This window comes from Ochotona princeps, chromosome 19 (genome assembly GCF_030435755.1).
Source record: "Ochotona princeps isolate mOchPri1 chromosome 19, mOchPri1.hap1, whole genome shotgun sequence".
Taxonomy (NCBI): domain Eukaryota; kingdom Metazoa; phylum Chordata; class Mammalia; order Lagomorpha; family Ochotonidae; genus Ochotona; species Ochotona princeps.
The window spans coordinates 32,839,000-32,861,363 of record NC_080850.1 but is presented as its reverse complement, the minus strand read 5'-3'; the positions used below and the strand labels follow the sequence as shown (position 1 = coordinate 32,861,363).

The 22,364-nt window shown below is 39.4% G+C and overlaps 1 protein-coding gene across 4 annotated transcripts in view; it reads left to right on the top strand.

The window, feature by feature from the left end:
- The window catches only part of PKD2L2 (polycystin 2 like 2, transient receptor potential cation channel), a 29,932-nt gene that overhangs the window by 6,884 nt on the left and 684 nt on the right, over positions 1-22,364 (top strand). For 2 of the 4 annotated variants that reach the window (XM_058677766.1, XM_058677769.1), the window contains exons 5-14: positions 2,358-2,579; positions 3,196-3,424; positions 4,926-5,096; positions 6,015-6,196; positions 9,316-9,436; positions 10,828-10,929; positions 14,585-14,649; positions 15,289-15,346; positions 19,147-19,259; positions 20,004-20,104. In XM_058677766.1, the coding sequence (XP_058533749.1) occupies positions 2,358-2,579; positions 3,196-3,424; positions 4,926-5,096; positions 6,015-6,196; positions 9,316-9,436; positions 10,828-10,929; positions 14,585-14,649; positions 15,289-15,346; positions 19,147-19,259; positions 20,004-20,103 (1,363 nt within the window). In that variant the 3' untranslated portion in view covers position 20,104. Of the gene's footprint in view, positions 1-2,357; positions 2,580-3,195; positions 3,425-4,925; positions 5,097-6,014; positions 6,197-9,315; positions 9,437-10,827; positions 10,930-14,584; positions 14,650-15,288; positions 15,347-19,146; positions 19,260-20,003; positions 20,105-20,574; positions 20,755-20,917; positions 21,371-22,364 lie in introns of those variants that run through there. The other 2 variants (XM_058677768.1, XM_058677767.1) reach the window with 2 other exon arrangements.

Below are 22,364 nucleotides of genomic sequence, written 5' to 3'. Positions count from 1 at the left end.
TTTGGGGACACATTATCTTAAATATTATAAGTGGTATTCACTCCCCTTTGCACCTAAATTTAAAAATAAATCAAGTATTTAATTAATTGGATTCTCAAGAATAATCCTTAGATATTCTAATATTCCAAATTTTCATCAATTACAAATACTTTAAATGTCAAAATTAACAATATGAGTTGAGTTTATTTTGTTATTTCTGTGCTTGATTTTTTTCTTGAATTGTAAATTAATATCTGTCATTCTGGAGAAGGTATTTGCCCTAGCAACTTAGATACTCAAGTTCCTGCGTGGGTCTGATTCCTGGCTCCAGCTTCTGAATACTGATGACTGACGTGAACCCTGGGATGCAGTAACAATAACTCTGTTCCTGCCACCCACTGCAGGGTTCTGGATTGTTTCCACTCCTGCTTTCAGCCTTAGCCTAGTCGTAACCATTTGGGGACTAAACTGGCAGGGTGGAACCTCCCTCTATGTTCATTCTCCTATTCTCTTTCTCTTCTTATGCCTCTCAGATTTTTTTTTTTTTTTAAGACCTGGGCTGGTGTGGTGGCATAGCAAGCTGATCCTCCCTCTGCCTGTAATGCCAGCACCACATATGAGTGCTGGTTCAGTCTTGGGTACTCCACTTTCTGATCTAGCTCCCTGCTTATGGCCTGGGAAAGCAGCAAAGGATGGCTTTAGTCCTTAGGACCCTGTACCTAAATGGGAGACCTGGAAGAAACTTGTAGTCCTGGCTCCTGGCTCCAGGTCAGCTCAGCTCTGGCCACTGCAGCTGTTTGGGGAGTGAATCAGCAGATGGAAGACTTCTCCCTCTGTAAAATCTTGAAATAGAAAGCAATTTTTAAAAATTAATACCTGTTGGGCCCGGCGGCATGGCCTAGCAGCTAAAGTCCTCGCCTTGAACGCCCTGGGATCCCATATGGGCGCCGGTTCTATTCCCGGCAGCTCCACTTCCCATCCAGCTCCCTGCTTGTGGCCTGGGAAGGCAGTCGAGCACGGCCCAAAGCTTTGGGACCCTGCACCTGCGTGGGAGACCCGCAAGAGGTTCCTGGTTCCTGGCTTCGGATCGGCGCGCACCAGCCCGTTGCGTCTCACTTGGGGAGTGAATCATCGGATGGAAGATCTTCCTCGCTGTCTCTCCTCCTCTCTCTGTATATCTGACTTTGTAATAAAAATAAATAAATCTTTAAAAAAATTAATACCTGTTATCCTCAAAAATCAAAATAAGAATCAATCTGTATTGTTTGTCTAGCTAACAGGTAAAATTCATTAATTAGAAACATCATCTAAATTATTGGAAGCTAGGAGAGCTAGTGTAACAAATTCTGTTACAGTTTAACGGTCATATGCAGACACACAGAGAATTACAACTTTTATTAAAATAATTTTCTCTAAAGATGTCACTCTTTACCTCCAGTGAAGATACAATCTTTAGTCATAGAAAAATAAGTTTAGAGGCCAGCATTGGGGTGCAGCAGGTTAGGTTGCCTCCAGTGATGCTGACATATGACTACAGGCTTGAGTGTGGGAACTCCACTTCCAATCCAGCCTCTGCTAATGCTCCAGGAAAGGCAATGGAAGACGGCCGAAGTGCTTGGGCCCCTGCCACCCATATGGAGACCATGATGGAGTTCTAGGTTCCTGGCTTTGGCCTGGCCCAACCCCAAGCCACTGCAGTCATTTGGGGAGTGAACCAGCTGATGGAAGCTCTTTCTCTAACTCTGCCTTTCAAATAAAAGAAAAAAAGAAAAGTTTAGGCAGTGATGTGATTTGAATTCATAGCTCCTGGCTTCCTCTCTTGTTCTATCAGAGGCATCTGGAGAGTAACCCAGCAAATGGGAACTCTTTTTCTCTTACTCTGTCTTCCACTTCATAAATAAAATATCTTAAGTAGTACTTTAAAGAATTAGATCATCATATAACTATTACAACAGGTTTATTTATTGGACATTTATAAATAATATAGAACCTTAAGAGTAGGCAGACTACAATAGATATTTCTGAATCAAGGTCTTGATATTCTTTTCCTACTGAAAGACTAAACACCTCATAATACAAGAGACAATAAATTAAAGGGAAACAACACATATCTAGTCTTTTAAGTTCCTTGAGGCAACAAGTGGATTTCTGAACATTTTTTCATAGAAGTACACTGTGTTGCCCATAACACACATTTAAAATGTGTTCTTTTGTTTTAATTCTTAATGCATTACCTTCTTCAAAATTACTGTAATAACTATCAGCTTAATCCTATTATATTTTTACCTCCTACTTTTGAACCAAAGGTTAGTTCAAATTCTTTGGATAGTTCTCAGTGGGGCTTTCCGTTCTCTCACTTATTTTTTTATGCCTAACAGGTGGAAATACTCTTCTTCTAAAACCAATTCCCCTTTGCACTGGGGATATGTTGGTGTTTACCGAGATGGGGGATATATTTTCACTTTATCAAAATCAAAATCTGAAACTAAAACCAAGTTTGTCAACCTTCGACTAAACAGCTGGATCACAAGAGGAACCAGGGTCATTTTTATTGACTTTTCACTTTACAATGCCAATGTAAATTTGTTTTGCATCATCAGGTGGGTGACTCAAAGCAGCTTAGTAGGTTGAACTTAAAAATACCAGAAATATAGTGATCAGTTTCAAAATCTTTTTATATTTAATGCTGGAGTCCATTTTTCCTATTTCCATTTACATGTTGATCCCTGTATCCAGCATCCAATGCCTAAAGTAAACATTTAGTTTAGTAGAATATGTAACTTTGATATTTGGAAGCAGAAGCAAAAGTATCTCTGGTATATCAGAAGGAGAGAATGTAAAAGTATTTTCCTCTGAAATATTTAAACATGTGGGGTGAAGTCCTAACAGTATTCAATAGTATTTTTCCTTAAATATAAGTAATGTCCTAGTTTAGACAAGCAATCTGAACACAAAACTGAATGAATATAGAGAGATAGCACCTGGCTTCAGACCATCCCAGCTCTGGCCATTGTGGGCACAGGGGGTGGGGTGAACTAATAGGCAGAAGAGCCCTCTCTGTCTTTCACCCCCTCTGTATAATCCTGTCTTTCATATAAATAAATAAATCTAGGAAGTTGAACCCATAAATCCAAGTAAACCTATTTTAAACTTACTAGACATTTCCCATTGGGTTATCTGCTAAATGCAGTAACTTTCACAAAACTCATTTTACAGATTGGTGGCAGAATTCCCTGCAACTGGAGGCATACTTACATCATGGCAGTTTTATTCTGTGAAGCTCCTTAGATATGTCAGCTACTATGATTATTTTATTGCCTCCTGTGAAATAACCTTTTGTATTTTTCTTATTGTTTTTACAACACAAGAAGGCAAAAAAATAAAGGAATTCAAATATGCCTATTTCAAAAGTATCTGGAACTGGCTAGAATTACTGCTTTTACTGGTGAGTATACTAATGCATGTGGTTGAAGGGTATCGTATATTAATCTACCTATAAGGGAAGTGTTCATCTCGGACCTATTTTGGAAGCTAGAAGCATCAAACATTAAGTGGACTGTTCTAACACATACTAATGGTGTACTCATTAAGGGAAAATATCAGCTTTTTGCGATTTGGCCTTGGGAGGGTCAGTATAAGCCAACAGGTGATTTAATGGCATATATGCAAATACGATTTAATGGCATAGCAAGTCTCACTCCGCTCACTCAAAAATTCCTTACAGAGAATGTTTCAGTAGACAAGAATCTTGTGGGAGAAGGTCCTTTAAAAAGTACTCTTCTATGTTGTCTAAATCTGCTTTTCCTCATTACACTAGATTTTAAAGGATAGGTAAAAAAATAAATAAATAAAATACAAAACTAAGGGGAATACTGAAGGAGAGGGTGCTCAAGCAGCCAGAAAGTACTTGGGGGAACAGAGTGTGCCAGGGTCAGGGAAACAGTCCCAGAAAGACCAAAGATTGCCATTTCTAACTGTAGAATGTAGAGAACTAAAAGGAAAAATCAAAATGGAGAGACAGAATATGTTGAGAGCTTGGTTTTAAGAACTGTTAATAAGCAAACATTTCTGGATCGTACAATTTGGTCTTTCACCATTACTGGCCTTTGATTGTAGCCAATGCAATATGTAAGCCCTGTTTCCCAAAATCATGTTAAAGTTTCTCAGATTCAGAAAGTGTGTCACCTAGCTCTTGTATCTCCTAACAATGTCTGATAAAGGGCACAGCATTCAACAACTATCTCAGTATTTTAGGTAGGGAAAGAGAAAGGGAAATTTTCATTCTGGCTATTAAACTCTGATACCTAAGATACCCCGTTCTGAAATCCTCTTTCAAAAGGCTTGCAAAGAAGTTCTCAAGAGGTTTATGTTTTATAACAGTGAATTTATTTTCCTTATAAAATTACATGGTAGAACATATTCAACTTTTAGTTATCAAGTGAAGCAGAAAACTCTTGTTTAGAGCTGCTGTGCTTTGACTCATAGAAACAGAATAGAAGGCAATGAATGTTTCTGTCCTTACAATTATGCTAATTTAAACTTCCATGAGTTAAAATTCAGATCCATTTATGTAAAAGCAGGGGTGGATGTTTGGCCTGGATATTGCAAATGCCCTCTATGTCCCTGAACTCCATACCTGGCTCTGACTCCAGATTTCTGCTAATGCAGACCCCATCAGGCAGCAGTGAAGGCTCAAGGAGTTGTTCCCCTGCCACCCATGTGGGACCCTAGATTGAGTTCTTGGCTCCCAGCTTGAGCCTGTCCAGTCCCAGCCTTTTCCGACATTCTGGGAATAAGCCAGTAGATGAGTGTGATAAAGCCTATGTCCTACCTTTCCCTCCCTTTGTGTTAAACTCTGGTGAGAATTTTGACGTATTGCTTCATAAGTTGCAAAAGATTTAGAGGAAGGAGTAATCTCTAATTTCACTCTTATTTTCCCCATTTAGTTGTGTTTTTTGTCTGTTTCCTTCTATGTATATTGTAATTTGCAAACTTACCTCCTACTTGGAAAGTTGTTGCAAAATACTGAAAAATATTCAGACTTCTATTTTCTTGCATACTGGCACATTTATTACAACAATATAATTGCTATTACTATCTTCTTTGCATGGATAAAGGTATTTATATTTTATTATACTACATAATACACAGTGTAATAAAATTTTGAACTGTCAGGTTGTGGGAGAAAAACAATTTACAGAGTAACCATAAAAGGCATCTTGGTGTCCAATATATAGCTTAGTGATTAGGATACCAGATTAGGATGTTTGTGTCCCATATTTGAGCGCATGGGTTCAGTACCTGGCTGTGGTTGTGGGCTCAAGCTTCACACTAATGCAGACTCTGGGAAATAGTGGTAATGGCTCAAGAAATTGGGATCCTACTACTCATGTGGAGATCTGGATTGAGTTCCCAGCTCTTTGCTCCAGCCTGACCAGCCTGGAGTTGGGAAGTTAACCAGTGGATAGGATCTCTCAATCTTTCTCACTCACTTTCCTCTCCTCCGTCCCCTCTCCTTCCCTCCTCAAATGAGTAAAGGTTTGTAAAAAGTCATTTAGTGGGCATTGTGGTGTAGTGGGTTTAAGCCATTGCTTGGGACACACAGTTTCCACATTGGAATGCCTGGAGTGAACTTCCGCCTCCACCTTCTGCTTCTCATCAAATTTTCTGCTGAGGCAGCATATAATGGCTCGGGTAGTGAGTCCCTGCCACCCACAGGGGAGACGTGAAAGGATTCCCTGGTTCCTGGCCCTGGCGTGGTCCAGTCCTGGTTGCTGTGACACTTGAATAAACCAACAAATCAGAGATACCGTGTGTGTGTGTGTATACACACTCATGTCACTTTGCCTTTTAAATAAGTAAAAATGAAGAACATTTTGAAATAGATTTTTAAATATTTAACCTTGTAACGATTGTTGACAAATCCTCAGACACTCGTAAGTGAATACTTCCTTCATTTTGAAGAAGTCTTCTAAAATTAAGTTACTCTAATTACAGTCTTATAGTATATTTCAATTAAATTTGTTCTTTTTCAGATATTCAAATTCATAAGCTTCAATAAGACAATGTCTCAGCTGTCATCAACCTTGTCCCGCTGTATCAAAGACATAGTAGGATTTGCCATCATGTTTTTTATAATTTTCTTTGCTTATGCCCAGTTAGGATTTCTTGTTTTTGGATCACAGGTTGACGACTTTTCCACTTTCCAAAATGCCATGTAAGCCCTTAGGATAAATATAATTGTGTTGTGTTTACTTTCTAAAATAAAAAATCATGGAAGGCCTACTGTAAGTAGTGATATAACCTTAGTAAATTTTAACTTGATATTCTCATGGACGGCCAAATATCTTTCACCCTCAAAGTAGAATTTAGCATTAAAAGACATAAATAGATGTGGTTATTATATTTTAAGTGTCACTATCTCAAGTTAGAAAAATATTTTTTAATTTTTAATTTCAACTGAGGCTTTTACTTAAGGGAATGGAAATTGGTTTCTATGTTTCTGTAGTATTTATCCTCTGGGTAAAATAAATCTCATATTTTCTTCAGAAAACCCCACGATAAGAATCTTTGTACTGATACTGACCTGATTAAGAATGTAACTTTTAAAATTTATAAGCATACAGTAATCAGTAATAGGCAACAAGCAAACTTACAGAAGGAAGTAGAATACCTAGAGAAATAGCTCTGTTTTTAAAGCATGTGGGTCTAAAATATCAAATCTTAAAATATGTTTTTGTGGAATTCAAGACCAGTATTGCACAGGTCTTATATTCCAGCAAGTTTAGGGAATTTTTCATTTGGAAATTTACACTAGTATTATTATATGGTTCTGAAAACCACAATACCTTTGTTGACTTTTGTTAAAAGTTTCACAGATTTATTCATGACGCTTTCACTAGATTTTTGGGAAGCATTATTAATCTAAAGAAGTATTTTTAAGTTGCCTCTTTTTTCCATAACCATGTAAATAACTTAAGTATAAACGTCTGAAATTTTATGACATTTTCCTAAAATACGCCTTTATTAATCAGCAGTGGGAAGAAGAGTGGACTATAAAATAAGAGTATATAATTCTAGTTTCCAGTTTTGTTGCTAGCTATAATTTTTCTAGATCTTTGTTTCCTTATCTGGAAAATAAAAGGGCCTGACTAAATCAGATGATGCCCTCAAGATTCATCTGTGTGGTAACACATGCATAAATTTCCTTCCTCCTAAAGGCTTGCCAATATACTATTGAAGGTATATTCAATATCATGTTTGCTCATCTGTTCATTTCCTACTGAACACTTGGACTGTTTCCATGTTGAAGCATTGAGAGTAATGCTTTATGAACATGAAAGTACCAATATCTTCTCAAGACCCTGCTTCCAATTGTTTATACCCAGAAGTGGTTTTAATGGATCCCATGATCTACATTCACCCCTAGCTTAACTGAAGTATAATGGACCAAAAATGTATATACTTATAGTATATTTGGGTATATGTAAATATTACTAAATTATTAAATCAAGAAAATTTAACATATCCATCACCTATTTATCTTTTTGCCTTTTGTGGTGAAAACTTTTGGCTATTTTCAAGTGTACAATATTTAAATTCTGTCACCATGCTGCCAAATAGAGCTCCATCTAGAGGAAATTTATGCACCCTTGACTAACATCTCTTAGTCATTCCTTTATTCATTTACTCATCAATGGATAGTCTAGTTGACTCCATTTCTTAGCTATTGTGAATAAGGCTATAGTAGATCTGGGAGTCCAGATATCCTTCTATTAAAAATCTCCTTTCTTGTGGATATATAAAACCATAGATTACATGGTATCCTCCTTTTCAATTTTTTAAGGAACATCCATTACATTCTATACAGGCTACATCATTTCACATTCCTTCCAGTAATGTACGAGGGTTCTTTATCTCCACATGGTCAACATCTGCATTTCCCTGATGATATAGAGCACTTTTTCACATACCACCACGTTTATGTTCTCTTTTAAGACTGTCTGATCCTTTGCATATTTTTATATTTGGTTTTCTAGCTGTTGTGGACATTGGGGAGCAAAACCAGCAGAGCAAACTTTTGTCTCTGTTTTTTAAATAAAATTTTTAAAAAAATTTTAAGTGTTATCTTCCTATTTGAACACTTTCCAGACAGAAAGGGGATAATTGAAAGGTGCTACAGTTCCTAAACCAACATCTGGAAGAATGAGAAATGGCAGGCCCGGCAGTGTGGCCTAGCGGCTAAAGTCCTCACCTTGAACGCCCCCGGATCCCATATGGGCACCGGTTCTAATCCCGGCAGCTCCACTTCCCATCCAGCTCCCTGCTTGTGGCCTGGGAAAGCAGTAGAGGACGGCCCAAAGCCTTGGGACCCTGCACCCATGTGGGAGACCTGGAAGAGGTTCCTGGTTCCCGGCTTTGGATCGGCGCAGCACCGGCTGTTGCAACTCACTTGGGGAGTGAATCATCGGATGGAAGATCTTCCTCTCTGTCTCTCCTCCTCTCTGTATATCTGACTTTGAAATAAAAAAATAAATAAATCTTTTAAAGAATGAGAAATAGCACCTTTAATTTATTTTTTCTACAACTCAAAGATAAAAGATAAGTCAGAAACATTTAGGCACTCTTAGCACTTATGCCAGAAGAGGAAGAAGGGAAATACTGTTTGCTTCGAGGTTTGTTTTTTTTAAAACATTTATTTTATTTTTATTGGAAAGGCGGATATACAGAGAGGAGGAGAGGAGGAGAGACAGAGAGGAAGATCTTCCGTCCAATGACTTAACTCCTCAAGTGACCACAACAGATGGCTCTGCACCAATCTGAAGCCAGGAGCCAGGAACTAACTCCAGGTATCCCACATGGGTGCAGGGTCCCAAGGCTTTGGGCTGTCCTCCACTGCTTTCCCAGGCCACAAGCAGGGAGCTGGATGGATTAGAACCGGCACCCATATGGGATCCCGGCACGTTCAAGGCGAGGACTTTAGCCACTAGGCCACACTACCAGCCCTTGCTCCAAGGCTTTTGATCTACTTCCAGTTTAGCACTTTTTGTCATATATGGAAAAATATTACAAGCCAGTGTTAAAAGTAGAACAGAAGTATGATTTTATGGGCCAGCACAAAACCTGGCTTCTGGTTTAAAATTGGCTCAGCTCCAGCCGTTGTGGCCATTTGGAAAGTGAACCAGCAGATGGAAGATCTTCCTGTCTCCCCTTCTCTCAATAAATCAGATCTAAAGTTTAGGGCTGTTAAAGTCTAGATAAATGTTGAAAAATAACTTATTGGAAAAGACTCAAGCAATCTAAGTTTTTTCCTAATTTTTTTTCTTCTCATCAAAGATTTGCACAATTTCGAATTGTTCTTGGAGATTTTAATTTTGCCGGGATTCAGCAAGCCAATCGGATCTTGGGACCCATTTACTTCATCACTTTTATATTTTTTGTTTTCTTTGTCCTTCTGGTAAGAATAACCAAATTCCTTATTTCTTTCCCCCCAATTTTTTAGGATTAGAAGAAACAACAGTATTACTGCTTGGCTAGGATAGCACTGCACAAAATTAAGAATTATTTTTTGGGTGACTAGTAGTCCAGGATCTCGAGAATAGTAGCCAGTGTGTTCAAGTTATTCCAGTGGGGTATGTAATCACAACTGAGTGTTTGTCTTAGCCAGCAATGGCTAAATCATTTACACAAATAACTCAAGTATCTATGGATTCTTTAGGTCAGAACAACCAGGAGGTATAAATTCAGTCGTTAGTATCTGTGATTTTCTAGGTCTATGATAAGTTCTCATGCATGCTCAGAACAAGTCTATTTGAGCCTCTTAGTCAAGGTTTTCTTAGTCAAGGCACTGTTACTGTCCTCCATGAAAATTTTTTGATACTTGTTTTGTTTGGAAGGCAGATTTACAAAGAGGAGAGACAGAGAAATATTTTTGATCCTGCAGTTCACTCCCCAAATTACCTCAACGGTTGGAGCTGAACCAATCTGAAGCCAGGAGTCAGGAATCTCTTCTGGGTCTCTAATTGAACCCTTCTCTCTGTAAATCTGACTTTCCAACAAAAACAAATAAATATTAAAAAAAAAAAGATTGCACACACTCCATCTCACTAGTTCATTACTCATATACTTGCAACAGTCAAGGCTAGGCTGAGGCCTAAGTTAGAAGTTGGGAACTCCATCCACTTCTCCAACATGAGTGGCAAGAACCTGATAACTTGAACCATCATGACTGCTTCCCAGGGTCTACACTAGGAGGAAGTTGGAGTCAGGAGCTAGAGCCAGGTATCAAACTCAAGCATTGCAGTATGGGGTGAGGCCATCTTAACCGCTAGTCTAAATGCTTGCCCCATTAATTAAAACATTCAAGATACACATAAATTATTCCCTGATGATGGCGAAGAATCTTAAGGGCACTACAATAGTACTTCAATGAAAGTTGGAGAACTGCAGTTGGGGTAGGAATATCCTCTCCACATTTGTGCTGTTATCAGGACATTAGCAGTTGTAGGAACTTAGTACAATAGTTAATTTAAGCAATTTCAATAGCGAACAATCTTGTGACCATATAATCAGCATTGTTTTCTTCTGCTATATAATGCTGACAAATTAATGTGTATGATTATATATTTATTAATAATCAGCTCACATTTGCTACTTGACATGCTGCTTTTCTCATTTACCATAGTTACTTGCATTCACTTTTCCACTCTACTGTGGTCTGTACATTCATATCCCTACTATTGAGCACATGAGTTTTGAATTTAAATTTACTTTTTAAAGCCCTAGTACTTTTTAATGGCACTAACATTTAAATTTCTATTGTAATAACTGTTCAATAATTCTTCCTAGAACATGTTCCTGGCAATAATTAATGATACCTATTCTGAAGTGAAAGCTGACTATTCAATAGGCAGAAGGCCAGATTTTGAACTTGGTAAAATGATAAAAGAAGTAAGTCCTATTTTTTTTCCCCAATCAAAGTCTAAGAGAAGTCGTACTCATTTTATATTCTTACAATCTGAATAATACTTTAAATCCCAAGTAGTGGATTTCTCTTTTTTTCCTATGGTGGTGTTCACACTGTTGGTCCAGTGTTACTCATGTTTGCATTATTTCACTACTAGGGAACTGAGATATATTTGCTGCCTTTAAAATGTGACCAAAATTATTTTAGAGTTTGATACTAGAAATGATAATAAAGTTACTGTCTGCTAAGCACTGCTTGGTATTATTTTTAAACTCTTCCAAAAAGTTTCCAATTCAAGTGCTAGTAAACTTCTGTTTAAATTAAGAATTTCATACTGCTTGTCTTCCTCATTTTCCTGATTCTCTAAATGAAAATATGATTCGTAGTCGCTCCTGCTATCAAGGCTTGTATAAATCTTCCTTAAGCTTGTGAAATTTAAAGATAGTTTGAATTCCAATTGCCTCTAGATTAGGATATTTGGTAGCTTTCACCCGGGCTTGCTGTATGGTAACACTTTAGTAGTTCTAACTCTGATCTCATCCATTTCAATGGGCTGATCAAAATGTGTCCACACATTCGGCATGGGTCAGGGGCAGACCAGGCTGAATCAGTTCATGTCATCCGCTGGCAAATCCGAACACCAGAACAGAGTGTGGGTTGAGCCGGGTTTGGTTGCGACAAAACCAGTACACATTATGGAATGCCAGGACGAGGTTGCCTGTACTGGATTTGACTGCAGCACCCAACCAGCACACGTGAGATCCAGGAAGGGAGGGACAGAGCTGGCAGGGGGATTAAGGGGCTGGTCCCCTCGCCCGACAGCTACTCCCACTGGAGAGCGTGGACTGGGATGGGGACAGACCAGACTAAGCAAGGCTGCAACACCTGTGCACTGCATGTGGACTAGATCAGGGAAAAGCCAGGCTGGGCTGATTATTCCTGCTGGTGCAAGCATATATTAGAGCGGGTGAGGGATGTTTGGGCTTGGCCGCAGCATCAGCTGGCAGAAGCTGGCACTGGGGACTAATTCTGTCAAGTCAAATCACAGAACCACCTAAAGAGTGCATAAACCGGGCTTGGCAGTGTTGCCTAGTGGCTAAGGTCCTCGCCTTGATCCCATATGGCCACTGGTTCTAATCCCGGCAGCTCCACTTCCTCTCTGTCTCTCCTCCTCTCAGTATATCTGACTTTGTAATAAAAATAAAATAAATCTTTTAAAAAAAAAAAAGAGTGCATAAACCGGGAGTGAGAGAGACCTGGGAGGGAAAAAGTGGGTTCCCCCTTCCCGGTCACTAGTCCCGCCGGAGGGCATGAAAACTAGGATGGGGGCTGAGGTGGCTAGACAGAGAGGCACTCAACCACATCTGTGAGGGCTGGATGGTTGAGTTGGTTAGATGGAACTAAGCTTTAATACCCATTGACAAGTACAAGAGCCAAATGGGATGGGGGACAGACTGGTCTACTGCTACACATACTGGCAAATCAGGGTAGGGGGTGGGCCTGATGGGGGTTATTGTGGGTCGCCCCGACTAGGCTGCAGCTCCCACTGGTTGATGTAAGGGCCAAGTATGTGCTGGGCAGAACCAGACTGGACTGCAACACCCATTGGTTCCAGTGCAACTCGGGACTGAAAACAGAACCAACCCCCCAATTGAAACCACCAGCTTATCGGGGTGATGGACTGTGCCGGGCCCTGTGCTTGCTAGAACATAGAAGAATCTGGTCTGGGAATACCTCAAGGTTTCTTTGGAGATCTCCCCAATCGAACTGCTGGACTCAGAACTCTAACCAAGAAGACAGAAGACAGAACAGGTCAATCATTCATCTCAGCTATATGTTGGCAGCGAAATATGGGGCAAACAGTGACTTTATGATGGACCATATCATTCAGTGGACGACCTCATCGAACGAAACTGGCAGCGATTCATAACTGGAGAACTATTAACACCACTTAAGCAAATATCTCAGAGCATGCCCCACATCCAGGACTTGGGGTGGGCGGGAAACAGGGTGGGGCTTCTCCCTCAATATCTCCCTTTACCTCAGATACATGATGGAAACAATATGGACATAATAGTATTACCCACTTCCCTATACCCCCTGAACCTTTTTTTTTAACCGCAATTAACTATGTAAAGATTGTCAACAACAATACAATAAAATAAAATTTTAAAAAAATGTGTCCACATAAAAAAATATTGGAAGCAAAGCTTTGGGGTATGAAGGTATCAGAGTATGGGAGTATAGGGCTGGTGCTGAGTATGGAGAATAGAAAGGGGGACAAAATCTTCGATCCACTGATTTACTCACCAACTAGCTGCAACAAGCAGGGCTGGGCCAAACACAAACCAGGATGCTGAAACTCCATCCAGGTTGCCCATATGGGTTGCAGGGACCCAAGCACTTGAGCCATTATTTATTGCCTTCCCAGACATATTAACTAGGATGAGAAGCAGAGCAGCCAGGACCTGAAACACCAATTCAACACAGGATGCCAGCACTTGAAACAGCAATTTAACGCACTATGCCACAACACCAGCTCTCCAAGCCCAAATTCTTTGGTCACATATCACAGCTTCTCCTCAAATTCCACAGTCCCTAACTATTAGCTGTTATTTAACTATAGTGTTTCTACTTTTTCTTCTCATTAAAAAAATAACTGTGAGGTACAAAGAGAGACCACATATTTGTAACAACACTCTCCAAATGCGTGCAGCTGGGACTGGCCTGGACCAAAGTCAATATCCAGGGACTCAATCCTTATCTCCCACCCAGGCTGCAGTTGTCACCACTCCTTCCCTCCCATCTACACTAGCCAGGAATTCAACCCAGGCACGCCAACGTCTCCACAGGCTGAGCATGACCCCTCTGCCTCGACATACAGCAGCTCATGGGCCTGCAGTCTTGTTATTTCATCACCCCCTCTGCGGCACTGTTCTTCACGCTGAGGCATGCGACAATCGTACTCACAGCTGTTCTCCTTCTGACAGAATGAAATCAGCTACGCTGTCTCTACGTCGAACCACTCTAAATTGCAGCAGAACTCTATGTTAACCTTTGCAGTCTTGGCACATTACATGGCTCTATGCTACAGCACACTGCAGAGAAAAAGTCCCAGTAGCTGTAGAATTGTCTTCAAAAGATAGCCCTTAAAACCACCCTAAATAAACTTTATTTGTGGGGGGGTTTCTTTCCTCAGTTTTGTCTGGAATATGTTGGTTATATGCTTTATCTTAACATCTTTAATACAAATGGCATTACTACATATTAAATTTTTTTTTGCTTTTTTTCAAGTTCAGGTGTGATGCTCTCAAGAAAACCCCTTTTAAAATCCCAGTACCTATGAAACTGTCACGTAATACAATGTAATTAATGTATAAATTAATTTAAAAATGCATTAAAAAAATATATATGGAAACCACCTAAAAAAAAAAAAAAAAGAAAACCCCTTTTACTTTTTCACCAGTAGGGAGAAACCACAGGTGGTAACAAAGTCAAAAGAAGATAGTCATAGCACTTGATCTCCATACTTATTTCTTTGGAGTAGCAGTCCCTAGAGACCAATTTTTTTTTACTTGATCTAATATTAATACAAGATGTATTTTTGATAAATTTTCAAATTATTTTAATTCTGCCTAGAGTTACAATAATGCTCTTGAGAAACTAAATCTGAAGAAAGCTGAAAAAGATGAAGACAAGAAAATGTAAGAGGACTTTTGTTATAATTTTAACTTATTATTATGTTCTATAGAGATGCTCTTCAACTTAAGACAGGGTTACATCCTGACAAACTCATTCTAAATAGAAAATACTCAAAGTGGAAAATGCATTTAAGAAGGCCTAACCTATCAAACACCAAAGCTTAGCTGAATCTGCTTTAAACATGCTCAGAAAACTTACCTTAGCCTAGAGTTCAGTAGAATCATCAAGCACAAAATAGATTCAAAAATAAACTACTGGTATTATCTAATCTGTACCTTCCCAAGTTGTTAAGAACCATTGCATTACATGAGAACATTATAATGAGAATAAGGTTTTTCACTGAAAAGCACCACCATCCATTGTGGTGATTCCAAGTACATTTAGTAGCACCTCTTTAATCTCTGAAGATGTTAAGAAAGTATAAGCTTACTTAAAATCAATATAATTTAGCATGGCAAACTATTCAAAAGAGGAAAGTCCTTTTAAAAAGAGAGGCAACAGCTGTAGTCAGCATAAATTTTCATTTAGCCGTCAAAAACATTTTACACAAAATACTTACACTTTTACTTACACATTAAAATTTTCTGAATGATTTTGGCAGATGCCTGGCAGGGGGCTTTAACACAAATATTTTTTCGCAGGAGGAAAACCAGTGGAGATTTGGCTGAAGAAGCCAGAAGAGAAGGCTTTGATGAAAGTGTAAGATTTTTTTCTTTTCATAAGCACAATGGTAGCTTTAATTAGTAATGCTTATAGACAAGTTCTGATTAAGAATTAAATTTTCAGGCTTGGCAGTGTGGCCTGGTGGCTAAGGTCCTCACCTTGATCCCATATGGCCGCTGGTTCTAATCCCGGCAGCTCCACTTCCTCTCTCTCTCTCTTCCTCTCAGTATATCTGACTTTGTAATAAAAATAAAATAAATCTTAAAAAAAAAAAAAAAAAAAAAGAATTAAATTTTCTACTTCAGCTCCAGGTTCTTTCACCCTCAGTACTATTTTAGTATCGAAGTGTACACTCACTGTGGAATATTAAGTTTTTTCAGAGTATACTCTATTGAGATGACTACATGATCCTCTTATGTTAATTAGTATGGTTATTTTACTTTTATATTGCAAAAATTATCTAACATATTCAACAAAACTTATAAGTTGTATGTGTGTGTGTGTAAATTAAGGAACAGGAATGCATGCCCTTCAGTTTCAAGAATACAGCAGAACTTTAAGATAAAACAGTAATACTGGAGAAGTTTGCATTGGTTCTAAGTTACAAAAATAGGAAGGATAAAGGTTAAAATGAACTTTTTGGTGTTGGATTAGAATTGTAGAAGTTTGTATACAGACACACACATTTATTCTAGCTCTGTCCACTGAGAGGGCTAGAAGAAATGACACCCTGGTAGCAGTGAGTACAACAAGAACAGAGATTTCTATTCCAAGAGGCCTCATCCTCTAACTGGACTCATTCGAGATATACCAGTGCCAGGACTGAAAACACAAGATGAGTTTGCAATAACTTAGTCAGAAAATAGAATCACTCTAAGAATGATAGACATCTGTTAGAAGGACACCAGAATCAGCTTCAGGGGTTCACACTGGCCAAACCAACACTGGACTAGCTAAGCACTGCAATGAATCATGATGTATAAACCAGTAGACAAAACAGGATTCCATGAATCTATACTGATCTATACATGCAAACAGAAATATGATGAAGAAGCAAGCCCAAGCTTCAACACACAATACTATTGCAAGATGAAAAGCAGTAAAATTTGGCAGACAATCAATACCTTTATCAAATAATCACAGCACATTAATCAGATGTATGACTTACATCTAATATTTCCCTCAAAGTTACAGTATGGCAGGCATTGCAGATGCTGTGCCAAGCAACTACCTCTATCTTTTCTTAAAATATTTTCAGATTGAATCACAAAACACAATGCTGTGCTATATTCCCATTATATACACTTACAGTGATTTAAAAATTTTAAACATAGGCCCGGCGGCGTGGCCTAGCAGCTAAAGTCCTCGCCTTTAAAGCCCGGGATCCCATATGGGCGCCGGTTCTAATCCCGGCAGCTCCACTTCCCATCCAGCTCCATGCTTGTGGCCTGGGGGGGCAGTTGAGGACGGCCCAATGCATTGGGACACTGCACCCATGTGGGAGACCCGCAAGAGGTTCCTGGTTCCCGGCATCGGATCGGCGCAGCACCGGCCCGTTGCGGCTCACTTGGGGAGTGAATCATGGGACGGAAGATCTTCCTCTCTGTCTCTCCTCCTCTCTGTATATCTGGCTGTAATAAAATGAATAAATCTTTCAAAAAAAATTTTTAAACATAAAAGCATGAGCAAAGATATAATATGCAACAAAAGATTATCAAGGGATATAATTCAATATATCAAGATAGAGAAAATTCCTAAATGACTCTAGGAGCACTTTTGTTAATTTTAACAATTGTACCCAAATGTACCAAACAACAAAGCATTGTAATAAAAATTAACAAGGCCCAGCGTGATAGCCTAGTGGTTAAAGTCCTTGCCTTGAACACGCTGGGATCTCATGTGGGCGCCGGTTCTAATCCTGGTAGCTCCACTTCCTATCCAGCTCCCTGCTTGTGCCTGGGGAAGAAAGACAATGGCCCAAAGCCTTGGGACCCTGCACCCGCATGGCAGACCAGGAAGAAGCTCGTCTCCTGGCTTCTGATTGGCTCAGCACCGGCCATTGTGGCCACTTGGGGAGTGAACCAGCAGATGTAAGATCTTTCTCTCTGTACTTGCTTCTCTCTAAATCTGCCTTTCCAATAAAAATAACTTTTCTTTTTTGTAAATAGAGAAAAGTAAAAGCATTAAAGAAAAAATCAAGTGCCCTTACATATTCTGTATCCTCTGGGGCCAGTATTGTGGTACAAAGGGTTAAGTCACAGCTTATGATGCTGGCATCCCACACTGGAGTGCTAGTTGAGTCCTGGAAACACTTCTGATCCAGTTTCCTGCTACTTGGCCTGCTCAAATGCTTGGGTCCTTGCTACGCATGTGGGAAAACAAGATGGAGTTGTTGGCTCCTGGCTTCACCCTGCTCCAGTCCTAACTTCTGGTGTCTGAATCAGCAGATGAGATCTTTCTCTACTATAACATTTTGTTTTTACTGGAAAGACAGATTTACAGACAAAAGGACAAAAAGATCATCCATCTGATGATTCACTCTCCAAGTCGCTACAATGCCCACAGCTGAGCTGATCCAAAACCAGGAGCCAGGAGCTTCTTCAGGGTCTCCCACATGGGTGCAGAGTCCCAAGGCTTTGGGCCGTCCTTGACTGCTTTCCCAGGAAACAAGCAGGGAGCTGGCTGGGAAGCGAAGCAGCTGGGACACTAATTGGTGCCTATATGAAATCCCAGCACATGCAAGGCGAGGACTAGCAACTAGATTATCACACTGGGCCCTGCCTTCATTTTTTTAAATGCTGTTTTATTAAAAATAATCATTTTTAAAAATATAGACATGGAGAAATTTTCTACCTGCTGGTTTATCCCCTAAATAATTTAAATGGAGCTAGCAACTCTATTTATCTCTCATTTGGAAGCCTTTTCTTAGGGCTGTCCCTACTTTGAACACATATTTTCCAGAAGGTGTGGAAAAGATTTTGTGCACTACAAAGAAAGCAAGTGGTAGTGAGACTAATGCACAGGAAGAACATTACGGAAGAGTGAGGTGGGCCCGGCACAATCCCATATGGGCGCCGGTTCTAATCCCGGCAGCTCCACTTCCCATCCAGCTCCCTGCTTGTGGCCTGGGAAAGCAGAAGACAGCCCAATGCATTGGGACTCTGCACCCATGTGGGAGACCTGGAGGAGGCTCCTGGCTCCTGATCGGCACAGCACCGGCCGTTGCAGTCACTTGGGGAGTGAACCATCGGATGGAAGATCTTCCTCTCTGTCTCTCCTCCTCTCTGTACATCCGCCTTTCCAATAAAATAAATAAGTCTTTAAAAAAAAATATACATATATAAAAAAAAGAGTTGAGGCAACAAGGACTTTCTGGAAGAAGAGCTTGTTTGGGACATGATACGTGGGCAGTTTGGAGCAAAGAGATTGACGCCCGGTGAAATAATTAGAAAGAGGAGACTGAGGCCGGTTGGCAGCAGTCAGTGGGAGAGTAGTGATTACCCACAGATGTACGTGGAAGTAGGTTCCCTACATTCACACAACAGAGGCAAATGAAGAGCATCTCAGCCTTGACAAGTGAAGGAAATGTAAGGGAAAGGCAGTGAAAGGAGAGTAACTAACAACACCACCTTTCCTACACTAACCAGTTCACCAAATCCTCCGAAGCAACTTCGCTGGTGCAGAGATCTGAAAACCAGGCTTAGCAAAAAGACAATGGGGCTCAAAACCCAAGGCCTGAAAGTACAGTTTTAAAATTCCTAACTCTGTGATGTGTGTGCCAGACTTGAAAAACAAATCTAAAATTTGCAGCTTATACTTGTTTTCTAACTTCACAGGAAATCCAAAGGGCAGAGCACATGAGAAAGTGGAAAGAGAGACTTGAGAAAAAGTATTACTCTGCAGAAATTCAGGATGACTACCAGCCTGTCACTCAACAAGAATTCCGAGAGTAAGTATCTGTTCTAGTCGTGCCTGCAACTGTGTGGGATGCGCTGAGGACATTAATTACAGTTTTCCTGAACCCAAAACCTTACTGAGTTAAAATTTGTTCATTTTCTACCAAATCTTGAAGCACATGAGTATGTGCTTCCCAGTGAAAGATCAGTTTTTTATCTCTACGTCTCTAAATACAAGGACCTGCCGTTTACAGCTGTTATGGACAGCAGATATTGTTTAATCCACACTGCTTTAACTGCTTTAGAATGTTACATCCTATGAAACTGTGTCGCAAAATGAAATTTAAAAAAAAAAAAAAGAATATTACATCTATGCCAGGCCATACAAGCTATTGTCTTCCTTCTCAAAGCATTTCATGGGACCAGTGCAATGATGTAGCATCCCAATTCTCCATCTGCCAGCATGCCATACGGGTGCCAGTTCCAGTTCCGACTGCTCCATTTGCTCTCCAGCTATTGTTTAAGGCAGTGGGGAGTGGCATAAGGCTTTGGGTTACTGCACCCACGTGAGACACCCCAAGCCAGGAGGCTGGGGCTCCTAGTTCCTAGCCTCAGTCCAGCTCTAGCAGTTGTGGCCACTTAGGGAGTAAACCAGTGGGTGGAATATATTTCTTTCCTATTCTCTCTGTAACTCAAGGAAAAATGAATAAATCTTAAAAAAAAGGCACCCATATTAGGCACTAAAAATTCACTTTATCATTGACTTACTCTCTACTTCCTTTTAAATTATCTTTTAGACTCTTTTTATATGCTGTGGAGCTGGAGAAGGAATTACACTACATCAATTTAAAACTAAACCGAGTGATGAGAAAGTTTTCAGCTCTACAAGACAAGTGAGGTAGGAATCTATGACACAATCACTGAGTGTAATTGATTTATTCATCCACTGAACTATTACCTAAAGTTGTTCTCATTTCAGTCACACCTAAAAAACAAAAACAAAAACTAAACCACCTCAGGAGTCAATTATAATAACCAAGTGATTTCTGAGACTTCTGTATCTCAGAAGGGACCTACTACACATACCCCATGTGTATACTACAAATGTCTCCAGTATACACACACATAAAACTTTCTAAGATTTATTATTAAGTTTGAGCTATGTGAAGTACAAAATGTTTATGGTGCAGGTCTCTAAAACAGTCCAGTTTCCTCATTGTTTCAGGGTAGAATTATAAGTGCTTTCAAGTGCACAAGTACCAGGTTCAACTACGATTGACCACAGATAATTAAAGGCTTAAAACTTTAGAAAAAAAAAAAAAAACATTATATATGATTCAAGTAAAATAACCTCCCTCCAACTTTCAGATCAATAAACTCCCCAACCACCTAAGAAATTTCACTGGTATCTTCAAGCTGAAAATTCCCCTAGACAGTTTACATAGTAACACATTTCGGGTTTTCTAGAAACAAAGTAAATGAGAATGCTGCAACAGCTCTGTCCTGATGACTAGAAAGTCATGCATGGCTAGTCTTTCAATAACTGGAGGAGAAATTCTTCAAATTTTTCTAAGCCTGCCATAGCTCTAAGTGTTCTATGAGCCCAAGTACCATCTCTAGGCCACAGCACTCAACTTTGACACCGGTATACAACATTCCCCAGATTCTTCAATCAAGACTCATCAAGCTAAACGAAGCTCTTCCTTTCCAGACTGTACATCACAGCAAAGCTCACTACTCTCTACCAGTGGTCTTGCCCTGACTCGCCAGTCAAACATCTAATAACTCTATGTCCCCGAAACAGCCCCTCGACAGGGTAAACCAAATGAAGTGTTAGAATATTAAGGAAAGCAAACATTTGAGGTCTACAATTTTTTTTCCTTTTTAACACCTTTGGAAAATAAACAATTACAAACTTAGGACATTAAAGTTCTTTTATTACAAAAGTCTATACAATGAAATGCCAGACATAGCAATGCAAGTATAATGGTAGACATATATATCTATATAATAATTTGTATATAGATATAGTTTTTATTTGTACCAAAGAAAAACTATCACAAACTGCCTAATTCTACTGCCTACTGCTGAACTATGGCATAATACTGCCACACAGAAGTGTTGCCACGCCACTTTTACCTATTCTACATGCAGCCAAACATTAACATTGAATAACCAACATCATGAAAGCAGCTGTTAATACTAAAATGAAACCTGTCAGGCCGCTGACTTATAAAAATATGGTACTCATATAGATTTAGTATTATAAAGGAATATATTATTTAAAACATTTAAATAGTGCATATGGACATTTTTGAATGTGGTATATAAAATAAAACATTCATATAAAATATACAGTGCACATAAAATCAGATGTTTGAGCACATCCTGTCTGGAGACTGAATTAACTGAAAGGTGCACTGCATGATGGATTGAAACCAAAGTAATACATCTTTTGGCATTTTCAATTTCACTTTCCTAGGAACACATAATGAATAATCTAGTATCAAAAGCAAACCACTCAAAACACTGGGGAGGGAGAGGCAGAGTTAGTGCTTCTTATTTAATTCCCAACTACACCATTTACTACCACTGGATTTTCCCTCCCCCACAAAAAAGGCATTGCACAAAGAAGGTGAAATGTGAAGTACTAGAAATGCTATTTACTATTAAGTTACTTCATGTGCTTACTATGAAATAATGCCAAGGTTCATGCTTTCCTCACCTTATTAAATCATGTTGCAAAATTTCATTTGTTATGGAATAAACCGTTAATATTACCTATTTAAGGAAATCATGCATGGGTCACTGCATGCAAAACATGGGCACAAAGTGGGACACTCATCAATCTTATAAAGCACCACAAAATAAAAACATTTAGATTAAGCCTGACCCAAGCCTGCTGTCACACTGTTAGCACAAACGAAGTCACCTTCTGTACAAATGACTAGCATAACATACCAGGAGAGTACCTGAAGAAAAGCCATGCAGAGCCAGACCAAAGGAAGTGGCTAAGAGTCAATGACAAGGGGCATGCCACTGGCCATCCTGTAAACATCTGCTTACACAGAGTATGACAAAAGGCAGTCCCTTTGAGAGGGTATTGTTTGCATGGATTTTGCTGACTAAAAGAGGAAAATAAAAGATGCAACCCCCTG